Source organism: Bactrocera neohumeralis, chromosome 6, assembly GCF_024586455.1.
Source record: "Bactrocera neohumeralis isolate Rockhampton chromosome 6, APGP_CSIRO_Bneo_wtdbg2-racon-allhic-juicebox.fasta_v2, whole genome shotgun sequence".
NCBI classification, from domain to species: domain Eukaryota; kingdom Metazoa; phylum Arthropoda; class Insecta; order Diptera; family Tephritidae; genus Bactrocera; species Bactrocera neohumeralis.
In genome coordinates this window covers 5,050,311-5,067,527 of record NC_065923.1, presented here as the reverse complement: position 1 = coordinate 5,067,527, position 17,217 = coordinate 5,050,311, and the positions used below count along the sequence as shown (strand labels likewise).

The 17,217-nt window shown below is 32.9% G+C and overlaps 2 protein-coding genes across 9 annotated transcripts in view; both read left to right on the top strand.

The window, feature by feature from the left end:
* LOC126762035 (heparan sulfate 2-O-sulfotransferase pipe-like) overlaps positions 1-2,009 on the top strand; it is a 32,318-nt gene extending 30,309 nt beyond the window's left edge. For both annotated transcript variants that reach the window (XM_050478513.1, XM_050478510.1), the window contains exons 5-6: positions 48-202; positions 356-2,009. In XM_050478513.1, the coding sequence (XP_050334470.1) occupies positions 48-202; positions 356-537 (337 nt within the window). In that variant the 3' untranslated portion in view covers positions 538-2,009. The remainder of the gene's footprint in view (positions 1-47; positions 203-355) is intronic.
* Positions 2,010-4,175: 2,166 nt separating this feature from the next.
* On the top strand, positions 4,176-13,672 carry LOC126761193 (glycogen-binding subunit 76A). Of its 7 annotated transcripts, none has more exons than XM_050477165.1 (3): positions 4,176-4,281; positions 10,748-10,937; positions 11,007-13,672. In XM_050477165.1, the coding sequence occupies exons 2-3, from the start codon at positions 10,770-10,772 to the stop codon at positions 12,642-12,644; spliced, it is 1,806 nt and encodes a 601-aa protein (XP_050333122.1). In that variant the 5' UTR covers positions 4,176-4,281; positions 10,748-10,769; the 3' UTR covers positions 12,645-13,672. The 7 variants fall into 7 exon arrangements, with proteins under 7 accessions (XP_050333122.1, XP_050333121.1, XP_050333118.1 ...); XM_050477164.1 differs by lacking the exon at positions 4,176-4,281 and adding an exon at positions 4,781-5,436; XM_050477161.1 differs by lacking the exon at positions 4,176-4,281 and adding an exon at positions 4,781-5,451.
* Positions 13,673-17,217: the final 3,545 nt, after the last annotated feature.

The following is a 17,217-nucleotide window of genomic DNA, read 5'->3' as shown; positions in this document are numbered from 1 at the left end:
ATATTGAATTTTATATACGCATGCGCACAATAATTTTGATTTTGCAGCCCCTTCAATACGGTGGGTGCATTGGAGCGCGCCAAGTTCGCTGTAGAGAGTCAATATGCTGTTGTGGGTGTTCTGGAGGATATGAATACGACCTTATCTGTATTTGAGAAATATATACCACGGTTCTTTGAAGGTGTTCGAGATATTTACCAAAGTACGTATACAATTGCAGTCTCGGGTATATTTGGGGTGTAGTAGCCAGGAGTATCATTACATATTCAAATTGTGAATATAATAAAAATTACTATATAATAATGACCTTTATTAGATCGTGTTGAAAATATTTCTTTGCTTATTGCTTTCGTAGGTAGCGCGGAGTACTTAACGAAGATCAATAAGAACAACTTCAAGCCGCCAGTGAGTGAGAAGGTGAAAAATATAGTGCGACATAATTTCACAAACGAGATCGAGTTCTATCAGTTCTGCTTACAACGGTTGCACAAACAGTACCTTGCCACACATATTCCACAGAAGATTTTGGCACCTTAAGAACTGTTCTCGCATATGATTGATGGATTGTTGTTATTGCATTGTTGTACACTACATAGTTGCTGTGCATGGCTAAATGTCAGATTTCCAGTGAGATTTCGCAGAGACACAAGGAGCAAATCTTGATCAGCTTATTTGTAAATAGCTGGAATAAATTATAATTATTATTATTTTGTTTTATTTAATTAACCAGTATTATAGTGATTTTAGTACGAAATTGCAGTTATATTAATTTTTGTTGAAATTAAAACATATTTTTTTATTAGGCGCACACACACATATCAGCGAGTTTTTGACAAAAGAACTTTTCTAGCTTAAGCAAGTTCCTCTTTGATTACGATAAATTTGATCTTTAATGAAACATTAAATTACTCTATGCGAATTAAATAAAATAGTTTCTAAAACAATACATTAATAATTTGACAAAATTGGTGAGCTACAATTTATTTAGGAATTATTTCTATTACAACTTGCGCGGTTAAAACTGCTAAGTCGAGATAAGTTGTTTTGTCAAAACTACGTTTGAGAATCTAAAGCCACTACACACTCGTAAAAAGTACAACATACATACATATTAACATATGTAGTTTTAATTTGCAAACACACATACACAAGTGCATATATGTATATATGGAAGTAAAATTAAAAAAAATTGATGCGAAATTTCTAGTCAATAACTTATAAACGTTTATCTGTATGTATACATATATGTATGCGCATGAGTGCATATATGTATATGTATGTTGAAAATACTCGGATATGGTTTAGTTTACTGTTTGAAACTTCTATGAGAGATTTTACTCGAGGGCTAAATTCATGAAAAGTGCACAGCTTTCATTACTTTTGTGGCTACACTTAAATTACATGCACATCTAGATTTGTGCGGATTCGAAAATCAATATGTATGTACATATGTTTGTGTATTTGTGTATGACAATTATCTTTGTAGAAGCAAGAAGAGTAATCACTTTCGGATTATATTATTTAGATTGAGGCTAATACATATGCAAATAGTATATCTATGTGTGTAAGGATGTGTGTACGAGGGCGAAGTTCAACTATACTACCTAAAACATATATGTATGAAATATGATCCTTTTCCAACAGTAACTTTAATTATTTGAAAAGGCAGAAAAATGAACAGTGAAAATAGTTAAAAAGCATTTTACTTTGCTTTAGACAAATAACAGTTGGTTTAATAAGTATGCGTACGCACAAAATATTTTAAATTATTATTATGTATTTTAAAATTACGGAAAATTATTAAAACCACTTGTATACTCAACAAGACTTAGTCTTCAAACATTAATTTATATTATTTACATTAATTTATATAATTATTTCCAGCTAAAATAGCGATCAATACCTTTTATTCTTTAAATGTTGAGCGGTATCGGCTGACATGGCACATTTGTAAATTTTTGTATTTGTAATTCCTGCTTCTTTATGTTACTTAATAATCAATTAATTAAATGCTGTTATATTATTGTACTTAAAATCAACACATTTTCTTTACGTAAATGGTGTGGTAAGTGTTTTTTCAGCAACATCATCATCAGCATTCGTTATTTGGCTACTTACTTAGCTAACGCTGACGACAAGGTGCGAGTCTATCAACTTTAATAGACCAAAATCTCTGAACTACATATCTTTACAAAGTGGGCAAAGAGCAGACTTAAGTTTAATGAAATGAAGGCGATTCCCGAGCTAATTGATACAGATACATATAAAGTACGAAATAAAAATAACAGAATATAAATAAATATATTTAGTTAGATTTCAATCATTATTAGTTAGTATATTCGAGGATTACTATTCGAAATCATCATTAGAGATTGATTTATTTATTGTAGAGTCAACGAAAAGTATTTATTTGAATTTATAGAGATTATACATACTTCCAATTTCTCCGCTTTAATACTTAACATCTTATAGTTATTATTTGACCTAATAAAATTGAAATCGCATATGACGCCCTATAAGACCATGTTTGTCAAATATACATACATAAGTACAACTTTTGTATGAAACTATAGTTTCAGCTTTCGTTTTAGGTATATACTAAATAATTATTAATAAAAAATTGGCAATAATACTGTCTAATCAAAAATGTTATCGGAACGAAAATCTTATCTAAAATTTGTTGGTTGAATTTAAAATTCATTTCAGGCTTTGACTCACCTACCTACTCTATTTTCGTTAATGTATTGACATAAGATATATTTTTATAATGTTTTATATTATCTTTAATCACCGTTAAATCTGTCATACATTAATATACTATGTATGTGCATATATACACATATACATGTAGGAGTATATATAAGCCGGCATTTATATAAATATAGCCTAAAGTGAAACGATGTAGTACTGAGTTCTTTATGACAGGTGGAATTAAGGAATTACTACCTAAACTAATACTTTATATAGAAAACTGGTAGTAAAATAGTCAGAAAAACTTAGTGCCTCAAGATAATAAACAATATTTGAGATTTGTATTATCATTTTTGACATCGCGATGTTCTACGTTCCACAAAAAGGTGACTACTTTAATTATGCGATTTCAATTTTCAAGTCGCGTTTTTGTGCATTTTTTATTTCAAAAAATAAAATCAAATTTTTAAGTTAATTTGTTTGACGTTTCTGGTAATCATAATGTATTTTTTTTAAGGTAGTAGTCTGGTAAATTGGGTTCAAAAAATCGAAAATTGTACTAACGAGAATTTTTTTCACCCCTAACTTTTTATTTTACAACCCTTTCTTCGCTAAAATAAAAGGACTTTTTTTTCAAAGTCCTCCATTTTGTTATTTACCCTTGAGATTTAACTTCAGTAGTTCCGACCAGAATCACATATGTATCTATAGATGAAGAATAATCGAGAATATTTGATTTCAGATAACATCAAGAGCCAAAATCACCCGGGCCACCCACTTGCATTTTTTTGAGGTTCCAACTTCGAGTGACAATAATAATAGTAATAAAGTACCTATTAAATTTTTTCAAATAAATTTTTTTTTTATTTTCAATATGTAAATAAAAACACTCTAAATATTCAAGATAATTAATTTTTATTTTCCTACAAAAAACAAACCCTCCAAGTAAGTCATAAAAATAGGCATAAGTTACCAGACTACTACATTAAACCTTCATTTACTTAAAACAATTTACTTTACTCTCGCATGCAAAAGCAAGAGATAATAAATTCATGTCAAAGTTCTCATTGAGTTATTTATCGATAGCAAATGTTTGCTAAAAACAACATGCATACAGTTTACTATTGTTGCTGGTTTCGATAAGCAGCACAAATATTTGGAATATTTTCATTAATTCGCTGTACAAATAGTGCATACCGTACACAAATAGCGTCTAACATGGAATGCTGGAAATAGGAAAATAGAAAATTATGTACATAGGTACTCTTTCGAATTATCAAGATTATCAATATCGGCGATAAAATATTTATATTTTAGTGGCAACGTTGAAAAGTTTCACACTCATTATTTGTTTTGAACATAAAAATCACTTGATTCTCTCGCTCTCATACACCACCCTTGTTGTATTCGTACCGCTGCTACCTATGATTTGCACTCGTATTTATAGAAGAGCAACTGAGATATGAATGCGGAGTACACTTAAAATACTCATAACTACAGTGCAAGTGCAAAGGTTTACAAATATTGGAATTGTTTATAATCGGTGTGATACGAGCACATAAACAAATAAATATGATAGTCATTTCATAGGTATGAGTACTTCGTATATGAAACTCTACATAATTGCAGCGTAATGCCATTACAGTGAGAAGCGAACGCACAAATTATTATCGAAATGCTAAAGTTGAAAGCGAAAGTAAGGAGTGCAGTGGCCACCGAGAAATAAGCATGCGTATACTATATTCTAGAAGACAAGTTCGAGGCAAATGAGAGTGAGACCGCCGACCTACCGGACCGCACCGGAGAGATAAGAGCACACAAGTTAACTCAAACATAAACGATTACTACAAATATAAGTTTGTTTGTATGTACAAATGCAAGTAGCACTGTAGCGCATTTTTGGTGAACAGCCTTGTGTGCTTTTCTTAAAAACATATGTGTATAAGCGCCCACTCAAATGCCAAATTTCGTGTGAGAAAGTTTAGCGCTTATACTTAGAATGGTACTTGTGGCACGTACCACATACTGCATATTTAACTACATACATAAAAGCCGCACGTGAATAATTGTGCCAGTTGTTACTGTATGCTGCCGACATATAAGTCAATTTTGTGTTGTTTTTCTACATACATATGTACATACATATACTAAGTATAGCAGGTGTTGTGTTAATTTGTATCTGAGCAAATCTAATTGGGAGTATCTAAAGTCTGTGCTCGTGCCGAATGTCAGAAGAGAAAATTCACGAAAAAATCAAAACAAAAAAGTTATATACCTACCTACCGAAAATCAGCGAGCAGGGTGATATTTGCAAACAAAATGAGATACAAAATATAAACGGAGAGCGGAGGACTATAGATGACGCTAAAGCAAGCGCCGTGGATTCGTATACCAACGAGCCATACCCGTCAAGTTGCGCGCTACGACCTTGCAATACCCTTGAATGACACTCTTATTGTGCGCACCGTGTCCAAGATGAAGACGAGCACACAAGCGACGCAACGGTAGAAGTCAAATATTAAAAGTGAACTTTGTGTGTTTTCGCCTTTTCGTGTAGTTCATGCGTTCGCTTATTACCAAAAAATAATAATAAAAGTAAAAACAGAAGAAAATATTGATAAATGTGTTAAAGAAAATAAATATCAATTAAAATTGATTAAAATAAAATGTACTACAATATAATCATATACGTTCACAACTGGCTGCTTTAAATCTGTGTCAATTCACTTCAGAAATTTACGCAAGGTCAAAGCTAAAATCGTAAGGTGGACAACCCCAAATGCTCTGTACACGTATATATTATTATCAACTAATAATAAAAATAAAAGTAAAAAATAAAATCCAAAGCATACTCGTTAACTCGTTCAAGTGAAGTAGTGTCTCTGTTAAGCTATCATTACATTTTTTTTTCGAAATTGAGCAAGTGTTATTAAACAAACTAATTGTTTTTTGTTTTGATAAGCGCACGAAAACTATTTAAAACATAATTATAATAAACAAAGAAAGCTTATCTCGAATGACAGGTACTTTTAATTTCCTTAACCGGGTGTAGCAGACTCGTCGCCAGAGACAGTGTGGTAACAGCTATGTACATACATACAAGTGTGCTTGAAATAAGAAAATATTAACTTCAAATTTAAATTTTTGCGCTCTGTTATGTCTTTTGCTTTGTCACATACAACTAACTGTATATGCATATTAGCATATATTGTACATAAGTGCGTAAACGAATGTTTATAGGGCAAAGGGTCATCGCTTTAATTAATCCTAATTCGCTATCAATTTGAGATTTTTTTTTGTGCAATTTATAATGCTATTTTTAAATGCCGAAAATTTATTTTAGTTTGTATTATGTCTGTTTGTATTATTCATGTGATGTGTATACATCTGAATTTGCACATAAATACATACATATATAAAAACACTTAGTATACATATGTACATATGTATACACATACATACGTACGTAAGTGTCATTTTCTTATTTTGCGTATGTGTGTGAGTATGTTTTTGCTATTTTGTTTTGATTTTTAACCGCCTTGTGTGACCGCAAGTTGCACTAATGGAAAGTTATTTGTAAAAATAGTAAAATATTAGCTTTGTCATGGAAGCAGCTGTGAAAATTTAATAATATCACGCGGCTCACAAGTGACTTTTACGAAAAAAAAGTAGAAAATATAAATAAACAAATTTAGCATTGAAATAATTTCATTAATAAATTTTCATTTCAATTTGGCGACTATGAAAACTCTTGCCAAAAATTAGTTACTTTTTAATTTTTTATCAAGTAGAAAATCTGAAAAATTTCTGCGCAGTGAAATTAATTAATCGCTATGAATGGTAAGGACAAGCTAGGTGGCGGGTGCAACGTGACAGCTGATTTCATATTGAACCGGAATCTGCGCTGCCAAAGTTTCACACAGAAGTACATTGCACATTTACTCACATCTAGTATGTGTTTGTATATACACTGCATTTTATTTATAAGCCTGCACATATCAGAAACTTTTCAATATATGTATGTATGTACTTATGTACCATATTTTGTTTACATTTTACAGTAGTTATTTTACATAAAAATAAAACTTAACCGGGTTTCAATTTAGCTGTAACGACGAAGGCTAGAATGTTAAAATTCATAAAAACACATAAAGAATTTTGAAAAATCTTAAACATTTTTATTGAAATATTTGAAAAAATTATTCACATTTTTACCGGAAAGTAAGACTATTAATTCATTTGTTAAAAAATTAATATTTTAATTGTAAAACTCTTTTATTTTTTACATTTTGGCCATCTTTTATTATTGAATTTTATTTTTTCAATTGCCTTTGTGAAAAAATAACGCAATTATAATAAAAAATACTTTAAAACAATAAAATTTTTCACACGTTTTTTTCACTAAAAAGTTAAGCATATAGTTAAAAAATAGAAATTTCTTCGACGCTCACAAAAATAATTAACTACTTAATTTAAAATATGAAATATCAGTCTTATTGCAAGAAGTAGCATGGGATCTTTTAAATGCAATTAGTTTTATAATTTTAGTTATCAAAATAATTAAGGGGAATATTATATATTTGCAGAATGTATCATTCTGAAATAATTATATATTTTATTTTGAAAAAAACTAGCATTTCTAACCATTTTTCTATTGCTCTCCAGTTACTTTGAATACCATACTTAAATACCATAAACTTTTAAATACTTCAATACTATATTCAGAACAAAACTGTTATTGTCTTTTTAATTGGGACTTAGGAACATTGTTGTTATTTTAAGTTCGCTCTCTCACATGTTTTACTTTTTGCTTTTTGCAATTAAAAATAATTTGTTTATGATTTAATTCGCTCAAAGTCAACAAGCCAATAAAGCGTGGCTTGTTAGGTACATATACATACATACATATTTTCGTTTCAACGTAGTGTGACAAATTTCACTTCAACTGATGGGTGAGTTTTAGGCTGACCACATAGTGAGTACCATGAACGATGCAACAATAATAGCAAAGTCAGATTTACGAAAGGATGTTAGGTCTGTAAAAAAATATAACAGTCTGTAAAGGTTTACCAGATAAACTCTTCTTTATTCGATGTTTATTTTATTAATTCACGGAATTATGTAATTTGAAATTTTAGTACAAAAATATTTCTTTATAAGTTCAAAAAGTACTTGTATTAATAATAATTATAATCATTCCACAAACAGAGAGTGAAACATCTTATCATAAGCCTCATTTCCATAAAAGTAAATGAGAACAGGAATCACTCTTAATTGAAATGCTTTGTCGAAATAATTAATATACTCGAATATGTCTATATTCGGGTTGTCAGCTGATATGCCACGCAACGACGAAAGCGGCTGGCAGCTGCCCAGCTGTTAGTTGCCGAGTGACATGTCAAAATGCTCTCTATTGTTATTTGATTAGATTGACTGTGTGAAGGAAAATTATTCAATTATTGGCACTATGTAATAGGGGTTCGTTACCGTATGTATAGCATGACATCATAACCAGCATTAAGTAAAATAATTTCGTATATGTTAATTTTTATTACAAAGTAACCAATTGGAGGATAGTTGCAAAAGTGAACACACTTTATGTCATTGCCTAATATACGGTATACTCTGGATAAATCATACAAACTATTAAAAATAATTACATAGAAATTAACAGAAAAAATAATTTGGTCATTAACTGGAAGTTGAAACTCGGTTTTCTTACTGTTGGTTGAGACTTTGAACTGAATCATTTTTTTAAGATTTCGGAATATAAGATATTCAAATTAGGTTTTAAAATTTCTATAGTTTCTTGCGTTCTTTAATATTAAAATGTTTAAAAATTTCACTCTTAACTCAACAAGGCAGTTTTTAAAGCGCTTTTGTTCTCCACTCAGCCGTCAACAAAAAATGTGATTTGTTAATTAACATTTTTTTACAATTCACCCAGTTTCTGAATACAGAGCATCAGAAGCACATCCACTATTCATAAACTTCTTTGATAATATCATAATTTTGTCGCTCTCTATGAAGAAAGTTTGAAAATGTTTTTATTGACTAGTTGTTTTATTAGTCAAGACAGTTTGGTCTCAATGGAGCCACACAAATACAAATACAAGTAATTACAGCGTGTGGATTTAAATACGTTATAAGGCTTCGTTTTTATACTCTTGCAACTTGTTGCTACAGAGTATAATAGTTTTGTTCACTTAAAGGTTGTACGAATTATCTAAAATTAATCGAGATAGATAGATATAGGGTTATGTATTTATAAATAATCAGGATGACTGAATGATAGTCGAGGTACCGCCAATTTTTAGGTTAAGTTATATATTTCGGTACCTGACCGACCAATTTTAACCAAATTTGGTAGGTGACATTCCTCTCACATTACCATGTAACAGTGGGCGAAATCGGAATGCAATCACGCCTACTTCCCATGTAACTCAGTTTTAAATTCTATCTGATTCCTTCAGTTTGCAGTATACAAATCAAGAAGCAATCAATATAACGAGATAAAGCTTTGTATGCATAGTATTTTGAGGCTTGCCACTTATGACTAAAAATTGTCCAAATCCAGCCAAAATTGTTCAAGCTATAAGTTGCTGGAATATATAATGTTCGCTTGCACCCGAACATAGCCCTTCCTTATTTGTTTTATTATATACACACGCATTTATTTGCATATACATACATATATTTCCTTTTAGATTAATGTGTATATATAAACTGACTTGTGAGGGAATGATAATTCTTTCCGAAGAACTTGTCTTGACGATAAATATGTACCTAAATACTACACATATACCAACATATGCTAAAGACCTATATGCATATTTTTATTCGAACAACTTGCTCCAAATCGCATATATATGGTACACATACGCATAAATAGGTAGACAGAATGTATGCAAGTCACTAAAAGTTCCTTTCCATGCGGTTTTTAAATTAAGAGATTATTTCGCCTAATAAATAACAGAAATGTATTAAGTATCTACACACACATATGCATATATGTACATGCAAATTCAATTGCACCGATTTTTCATATTGAGATAACTAAAAAGCGAAATGAAAATTATTTATGTGCTATTTGGCTGTATGTTAACAATTGCGCTTCGCCATTATTTACAAATAAACGTACATTTGCATGACCACACAAACACACAATATACATACATATATAAATACCTACTAAAAAGTAATCTTAATTAATTTGCTTTATTTTTCCTTTTCTTAACACGAGCCAAGCCACTAAGTTAGAGAGTGAAATATTTTTAGCTGTGAAGAGGAGAGTGTGATCAAAAAACCCAAAAACAAAAAATACAAACAAAATCAAAATTCGAACGCACCAAAAAGTCGTTGTTGAATTTCCTTCGATTTTCATTTGTTTTTATTGATTTTTGCATTATTTAATGCCTCGTTGTATAATTCATAAGCCAATTAGATTACAAGTTGTTATCATTAGCGAATGCATTAAGCATTAACTTGCTCATAATTTGATAATTTTTTTCAGTTTATATAAGCATGCATCTGTTTGAAGAGTGATTTCTCAAAACAAGCGCAGTTTTAGGTTATAAACGTTCTGATTTTTAAATATAAGTGCAAGCATCCTATTTTTTGCTTTCGAGTTTTAAAGACTGTATAAGACAATATATCTGTGATTAGAAGGAGCGTAGCTGTAGCTCAGTTAAGCAAGAAATAAGGTACTATATAATATTGAAGTTGTATATTTTGTTATTTTGTTATCCCATAAGCTATTCTATAGGACTGGACATTAATTGTAAAACGCGAGGTTAAAATTTGACATTCAAAAAGCAAAGATTTCCTCCAATTGCTATTCTCATACTGATTATTCAGAAAAGTGAGATTAAAATTTTGGATATTTTAAATAAATAGATTAAAATCAAGCTATTAGGAATTATACAATTTAGGAAATTGACGAAGCTCAAACTTAAAACTCGTAAAGCTTTTAGTTGTGTACGTGAAGCACGTGTTAACGATAATTAATTACTCGAATATTTTATAAATAACATGTCTTTTTATTTCTTTCTTTCAGATCGTGATTCTGGTTAAGGCCAATGAACGGTCCCGGCGATATTCCTTTGAATGAGAACAGTGGCACCCCTGACACAAAATCCTGCAGTATAATATCTGTAATTCCCACATTAGGCATGTCATCATGTCGTGGTAGAGCCGAGGCTTTTGCGCGTAGTTTATCATCGAAGTTACGTACATTGGGCACACAGGTGTGTTGGTGTTTAATATCTACAATAGCAAATAATTAATGAACAAGTTTGTTAAATATATTTATGTAGAATGACGATGGCGAATTATCGCCTGAGGAAGTGTCGATAATTAATGAAAACAACACAACCAATACATGGAAAACCACAAATGACTCCGAACAGGCGGTGACGGACTTGCAACCGCTGCGCCATGAGTCCGATTCGTTCTTTGATTTTGACTGTGAGCTGGAAAGTCCAGGTAGCCCTGTGGATGAGTGTGAATATTTGCGACTAATAGAGACAGCATCGAATACACCACACAATTCGGCGGCTGAATCGGGATGTGTGTGTGCGTCGACCTCGAGTAGTCGCGGCTCCACAGATGTGCAGTACTTTGATCATATACACAATGAGCAAACGTTAAACGACGTACCCGAATTTTCGCCTACACTACACAATGGCTATGGCGCGAATGACCAAGTCCATGACCACCATGACAACGTGTCTGCAGAAAACAGCAAAACTGAGGACGATGTCGACAATGCAGCGGTTGCAAATAAGAAACTATCCGAAGAACCTTTGGTGGAGGCGCAGAACCATGACGAAACTTTAACACCTGTGGATTTGGCAAATATACAAGATGAGATAATCAATGAACTGCAAGAACATAGCGCACGCATTGGAAATATTATTGAATCCATGCAAATTCAAACAAACGAAAACAACAATACTGCTTCCGTAACTTTGCACACTAATCTCTCTAATGGCGACACTGAAACTGATGCACACAGAAATCTTGACAATATCGAACAATTGCACACTGAAACGACTGAAACTAGCAATACGGATAAAACCGCCCAAAACGAAGTACAAATAGGGTTAGACACAAATGAGTCGACCCGTACAAGCACTCAGGAAACCACTGAAACTAAACAACTGCACAACAAAACCAAAGATGAGAAATCCACATTCGATGGACACGAAGAGGATGAAGACGATTGTCGGCCGCAACGCGTGCGCCGCTGCTCATCACTGAAAACCGGTAAAACACCACCGGGTACACCAGGTCGCAAGAAAATTGTGCGTTTCGCAGATGTACTAGGTCTCGATTTGGCCGATATCAAAACATTTCTCGACGAAATACCAACAATACCGAAATCTGCATTTGAAGATTTGGAAGTGTTGGAATCGGAACCGCCCATACAGCTCGGACCGAAATCCGATAAGCTGCTCATGCCGCTCTTTCAACAGCCCGGTGGATTGCCGAACTTTTTAGATCTTGTGCGCGAAAAACAAGTTTCGTTGGAGAACGCCGCGGTAACGGATCACATCAATCAGACGATTACCGGCACGGTGCGTGTACGCAATTTGGACTTCAACAAGTCAGTGCATATACGTTATACGCTGGATAATTGGCGCAGCTATGCCGATCTGCAGGCAAACTATGCTGAAAACTCTTGTGACGGCTTTTCAGATAAATTTACCTTCTATCTCTTTGGTAATTCTTTGCAAATTGGTCAGCGCATTGAGTTTGCTTGTCGTTTCCAATGTAAAGGCCAACAGTTTTGGGATAATAACTATGGAACTAATTACTGCTTCCAATGCTTGCCAGCGTCAAGTCCTGTTAGTGCCACCACGCATCCAATACACGTGCACACGACTACAAGTCACACAGCTGGGTTGTTCAGCCCCACGGTCGGTGATGCATGGTGTAGCTCCTTCTACTAGGCACCTGAGACATATTGAGAGAAAAATGTTAAAAAAACCAAATACATATATATATATATTACAATGTTATTAATACTATGCAGCTGCATGCGAACACACTCACACACACAAGTACACGAATATACAGAAACACACATAGACATTTAGCTAAAAAATCAGGGAAAATACTCTCAAGACTCCTACTAACTTTCCACCTACATACATATACACATTCATACATATAACAAGTGAACCCACCCTTCCAAAGCCAAAGAACAAGCAAAATCACGAACGTTACATTCATATAAACTTATTATATGTATGGAATTATGTATATTTTTTGTAAATATTAACACAATATAAATCTACACACATGTACTAGTATATGCACACATACATAAATACATAGATACGAACTAGAAAGCATATTCTGTATTTGCGAACAGATGCCTAAAGACTAAATAATTTTAGCAATTTACAACAACAACAAACTACAGCCGGTTAGCAGCCTTTAATATACTCAGCCATATATGTGCATGCATATGTATTCATATGCATGTGCCTATCGAGTTATTAGCTAATAAACATATGAATTTTCCTATATACACACATATACATATGTGTTTGTATGTGTGCATCTACATACGTACGTAATAGCGAATAAAATTTATGAAAGAAAATCTTTTTGAAAGAGAAAGTTTAAAACTACACCTACACATACAAACATAGTGAAATGTGGAGCTGTTAGAAAAATCTCCCTACAAATGTTGCCGTTTTGTATAACAAAGATAACAAAAAAGTGATCAATAAAATTAAAACTAAAGTAAAACTAATAACAGTTATGGTTACAGAATTATGGAATGAAAACAAATCATATGAAAAAAATTGTGCAAATTATTTATCGAATGCAATAATACTATACATACATATTTATTTATTTTTAATTTAAAATAATTTCTGTTTTGTAGTAGTTTTATATTTTTTATTTTAAATTGACGCAATTTTTAATTTTTATTGTATAATTAAATATACACATTCATAAATCTGAATGATTGGCTATTTCGTAACTATTGGAATTGCTTTTTACATAATCATATACATACATGTATGTATGTATATTTTCATCTGATATTGGCAACAGCCTGCGAATGGAGTAGTCGGGTTCTAAGCGGGAGTTGAGAGTTTAAGAGCAATGTGTCCGTTTTATTTTGCCAGCAAATATTCGGAGAATTCAGCCCACCTGACGACAAGCAATTGCGCTTAGTTCTTGTCTGCTTTAGTTAAAGATTTTTTACTGCATTGTATTCGAATTATTTCCACAATTTAAGCGGCAAGTAATTCTCTAAATATTATATCATAATTCGACGATTAAATACTCCTCTCATTTAAGAACATATGTATGTTATTCAATTTGTTTGTACGCTAATTCGTTATTTTTACGACAATTATATGCCAATCTGTTGGCATTTTATCTTTATCGCATATTATTGGCATGCGTGATTAGCTCTTATCGCTTATCGCTTCTAAGCGATTTCGAAATTATTCCATTTAGTTCGCTTTGCTAGCATAACACAGTTAAGAGCCAAACATTTCTGTATTTATATACTTAGTGCATGCAAATTAATTTTTGGGAAGTAGGCGTAGGTCAAGTGGATGATAACGCTATGCATACACATACTTGCAGATTTTATTGCCATAATCATCGAAAAATCTACAGTCTGAAATTTTCGAAAATACCGCGGAGAAAAAAGCATAATTATGAATCTTTTTATGCATTGACTCTCCCAAAACGATTTCAAAAGGCAAGTATTATATAAGACTAACAGAAAGTATCAATATACACTTGAGCATGGTACAATCGGCACTCTGAATGGTTAAAAATTCTTTCACCAATAGAATGCTACATTCTTCCAATTTGACATAGGCTACATTTCATTTTGAAAAAAATTAGGGATCCTTGGTAAAATTTGAACAATGTAACCGAAGGTGTAGAAAAATGAGTCTTAAATGTCTTTCGTCGAATGCGCTGCCGAAACTATTAGCGATAGAACAAAATAATTTACAACAATATTGAAGAACATCATAATGTCTACAAAAAACTCCGCGGTAGCATATGTCCAACTATTGTAGTTATGTCACTACAACAACTTTTTTCAATTTAAACATTAATGAAAATGCTAACCAAATTTAATGTGTATTTTAACTCAAAGAATACAGTACAGCCAGTGGAAACACCGCCAGCAACAACATTAACATTGACGAGTTTTTTCTCAACTTTCGTCAGTGATCCGTTTACGAGAACGTTGCTCTATATTACACATGGAATGCATCGTAGAAGAAATAGTTGCGCAGATTGCAATTCCAACCAGTAGATTGACATCCAGATGTGTTCTCAACTAATGCATTAGGACGAATTTACACAATCTACCCGAAAAACGACGACTGCTTCTACCTTCGGTTGCTACACGTTTTGATTAATGTACGCGGTTCAACTTTATTTGGGTCATTGGGTACTGTGAATGTAAGCCAGCAATTACAATTGCTGGAACACGTTAATCACTGGAATGAAAATGAAGTTCGCACACTTTTCGCGATAATCATTTCGACATATCAGCCTTCAAATCCGCGTCAATTATGGGATACGAACAAAAAAGACATTGCCGAAGACATTTTACATGGCCTTCGCTAAAAATTGGAAATGGTAGAATTTCGGTTGATACTTCCGGGGGTTCGATATCAATTCCATCTTCCCTTTGTCAATTCACGAAAGATGAACTCATCACAAATGCTCGGACATTGGCCAAATTATCGTAACTACGATTCCTTAAGTGCACGCGCAATGTTAGCTGCCAAAAATACCGATGTTGTTGACTTAAACTGGAAGATTCAAAGTCAAATTCCGGGAGACTTGCGCTCATACAAATCGATCGATCGTCTTGACAATGAAGACGGCGCCGTGAATTATCCAGTGGTATTTCTAAATTCTTTGGACAGGCTTGGTATGCCACCGCATCATTTGGGTCTCAAAGTAGGATCGGTCGTTATTATGTTTCGCAATCATCATGCCACGAAACTGTGTAATGGAACCCGACTGATTGTGACGCACCTATCGAATACAAGGGGCAGAATGCTTGATTCTACGAATTCCTTTGAGTTCTAACGATTTCCCATTTCAGTTCAAACGTATTTCCAGGGAAAATTGCATGTTAGATGACAATCCCCTAAAGATAGTCGCATAGTGTGAGGCATAAATTTGGAAATGTTATGTTTTTCACACGGCCGTGGCGTGCTCACGAGCTGGAAAACCATCTTTTCTGTACACCGGAACAGAAACCAAAAAATGCAGGACAACGGCTGCGGGATCAGCTAGTATGGTATAAGTAAACTGATGTACACGATGCTGTACTTAAATGAAAATCTTTACTGTTTACATTTCATAGAAGTACTCTGACATTTTTTTTTAAGAAAAACAAACTACGTCTAAAAGTGCTTGGAACACATACATATGTATGTAGGTATACTTGTGCGAACTTGCTTGATTTCGTATTTTAGGTGTCTATCTGGCTCATCATCAATTTAAAATACAATTATATATTGCGCTTTGAGTTTCCCAGAATTTGCGAGAACTAAAAAACATTGTAAAATATTACTCAAAACTCATCTGATCAGTATTAACTTACCTTTGCTTTGTAAATTATTTCTTCTCATTAACATTAACATTAAGTAGCTACTACACGAAGCAAAAGAACAATAATCGTTAAAAAGAGCAACACTGCTATAACAGTAAAACGAAAAGCAATCAAAAGATCCATTTTAAGCTTTCAATATTGTTTGAATCGGCGTTGCTGTTGCGAAGGAAGAAATTATTTTTTTATAATACAAAAATAAATTGAATTGACTTTTCTTTCCAGACTTTCAGTTTTGAAATTTCATATCGTTAAAGAAAAGGGGTGCATTATTTTGCATGTTTTTTTTTTTTAATATCCAGAATACATATGTACTTATGCATGTACATATGTACATGTATCAGATACATATATTGTAGAAACAGTACACGTGGTGTGGATTTATGGAGCGATTACGCACATTTTTTGCATTTTGTTATGACTTTTAGCTTATGTAGGTGTATGGAGGTAGACGCGGTGGAAACAACTCAACACTTCCGGGAGGTCAAATCTTAAGCACTTCGGAGCCATCTTGGCCAAAGGTGTAGACAGATCGATTCAGTCGTTGTAAAGGGTGATCTATTTCAAGATTCCCTCTTTCTTTTGAAGAAAAAACACAAAAACTTCAAATTTAATGGGGAATGTTTATTTTCATTTGAAAGATCATTCTTTGGTATTTATTTATTAAAGATTATCTTTTTCAAATGTTTAACGTTGTGATATCACCCGATCTTGGTGGCCAATCGAACGGTCCAAAACGTGAAATTTTCTGCTCACCTAAGTGATCTCTGAAGAAATCAATTGATTGATGCAATGTGTGGGAAGTGGCGCCGTCTTGTTGAAAACAAATGTGGCCGAGATCAATTTCAGGCATCTAATAGTCGGTTATCAGTTCGCGATAACGGTCGCCCTTGACGTTAGTAGTGCAA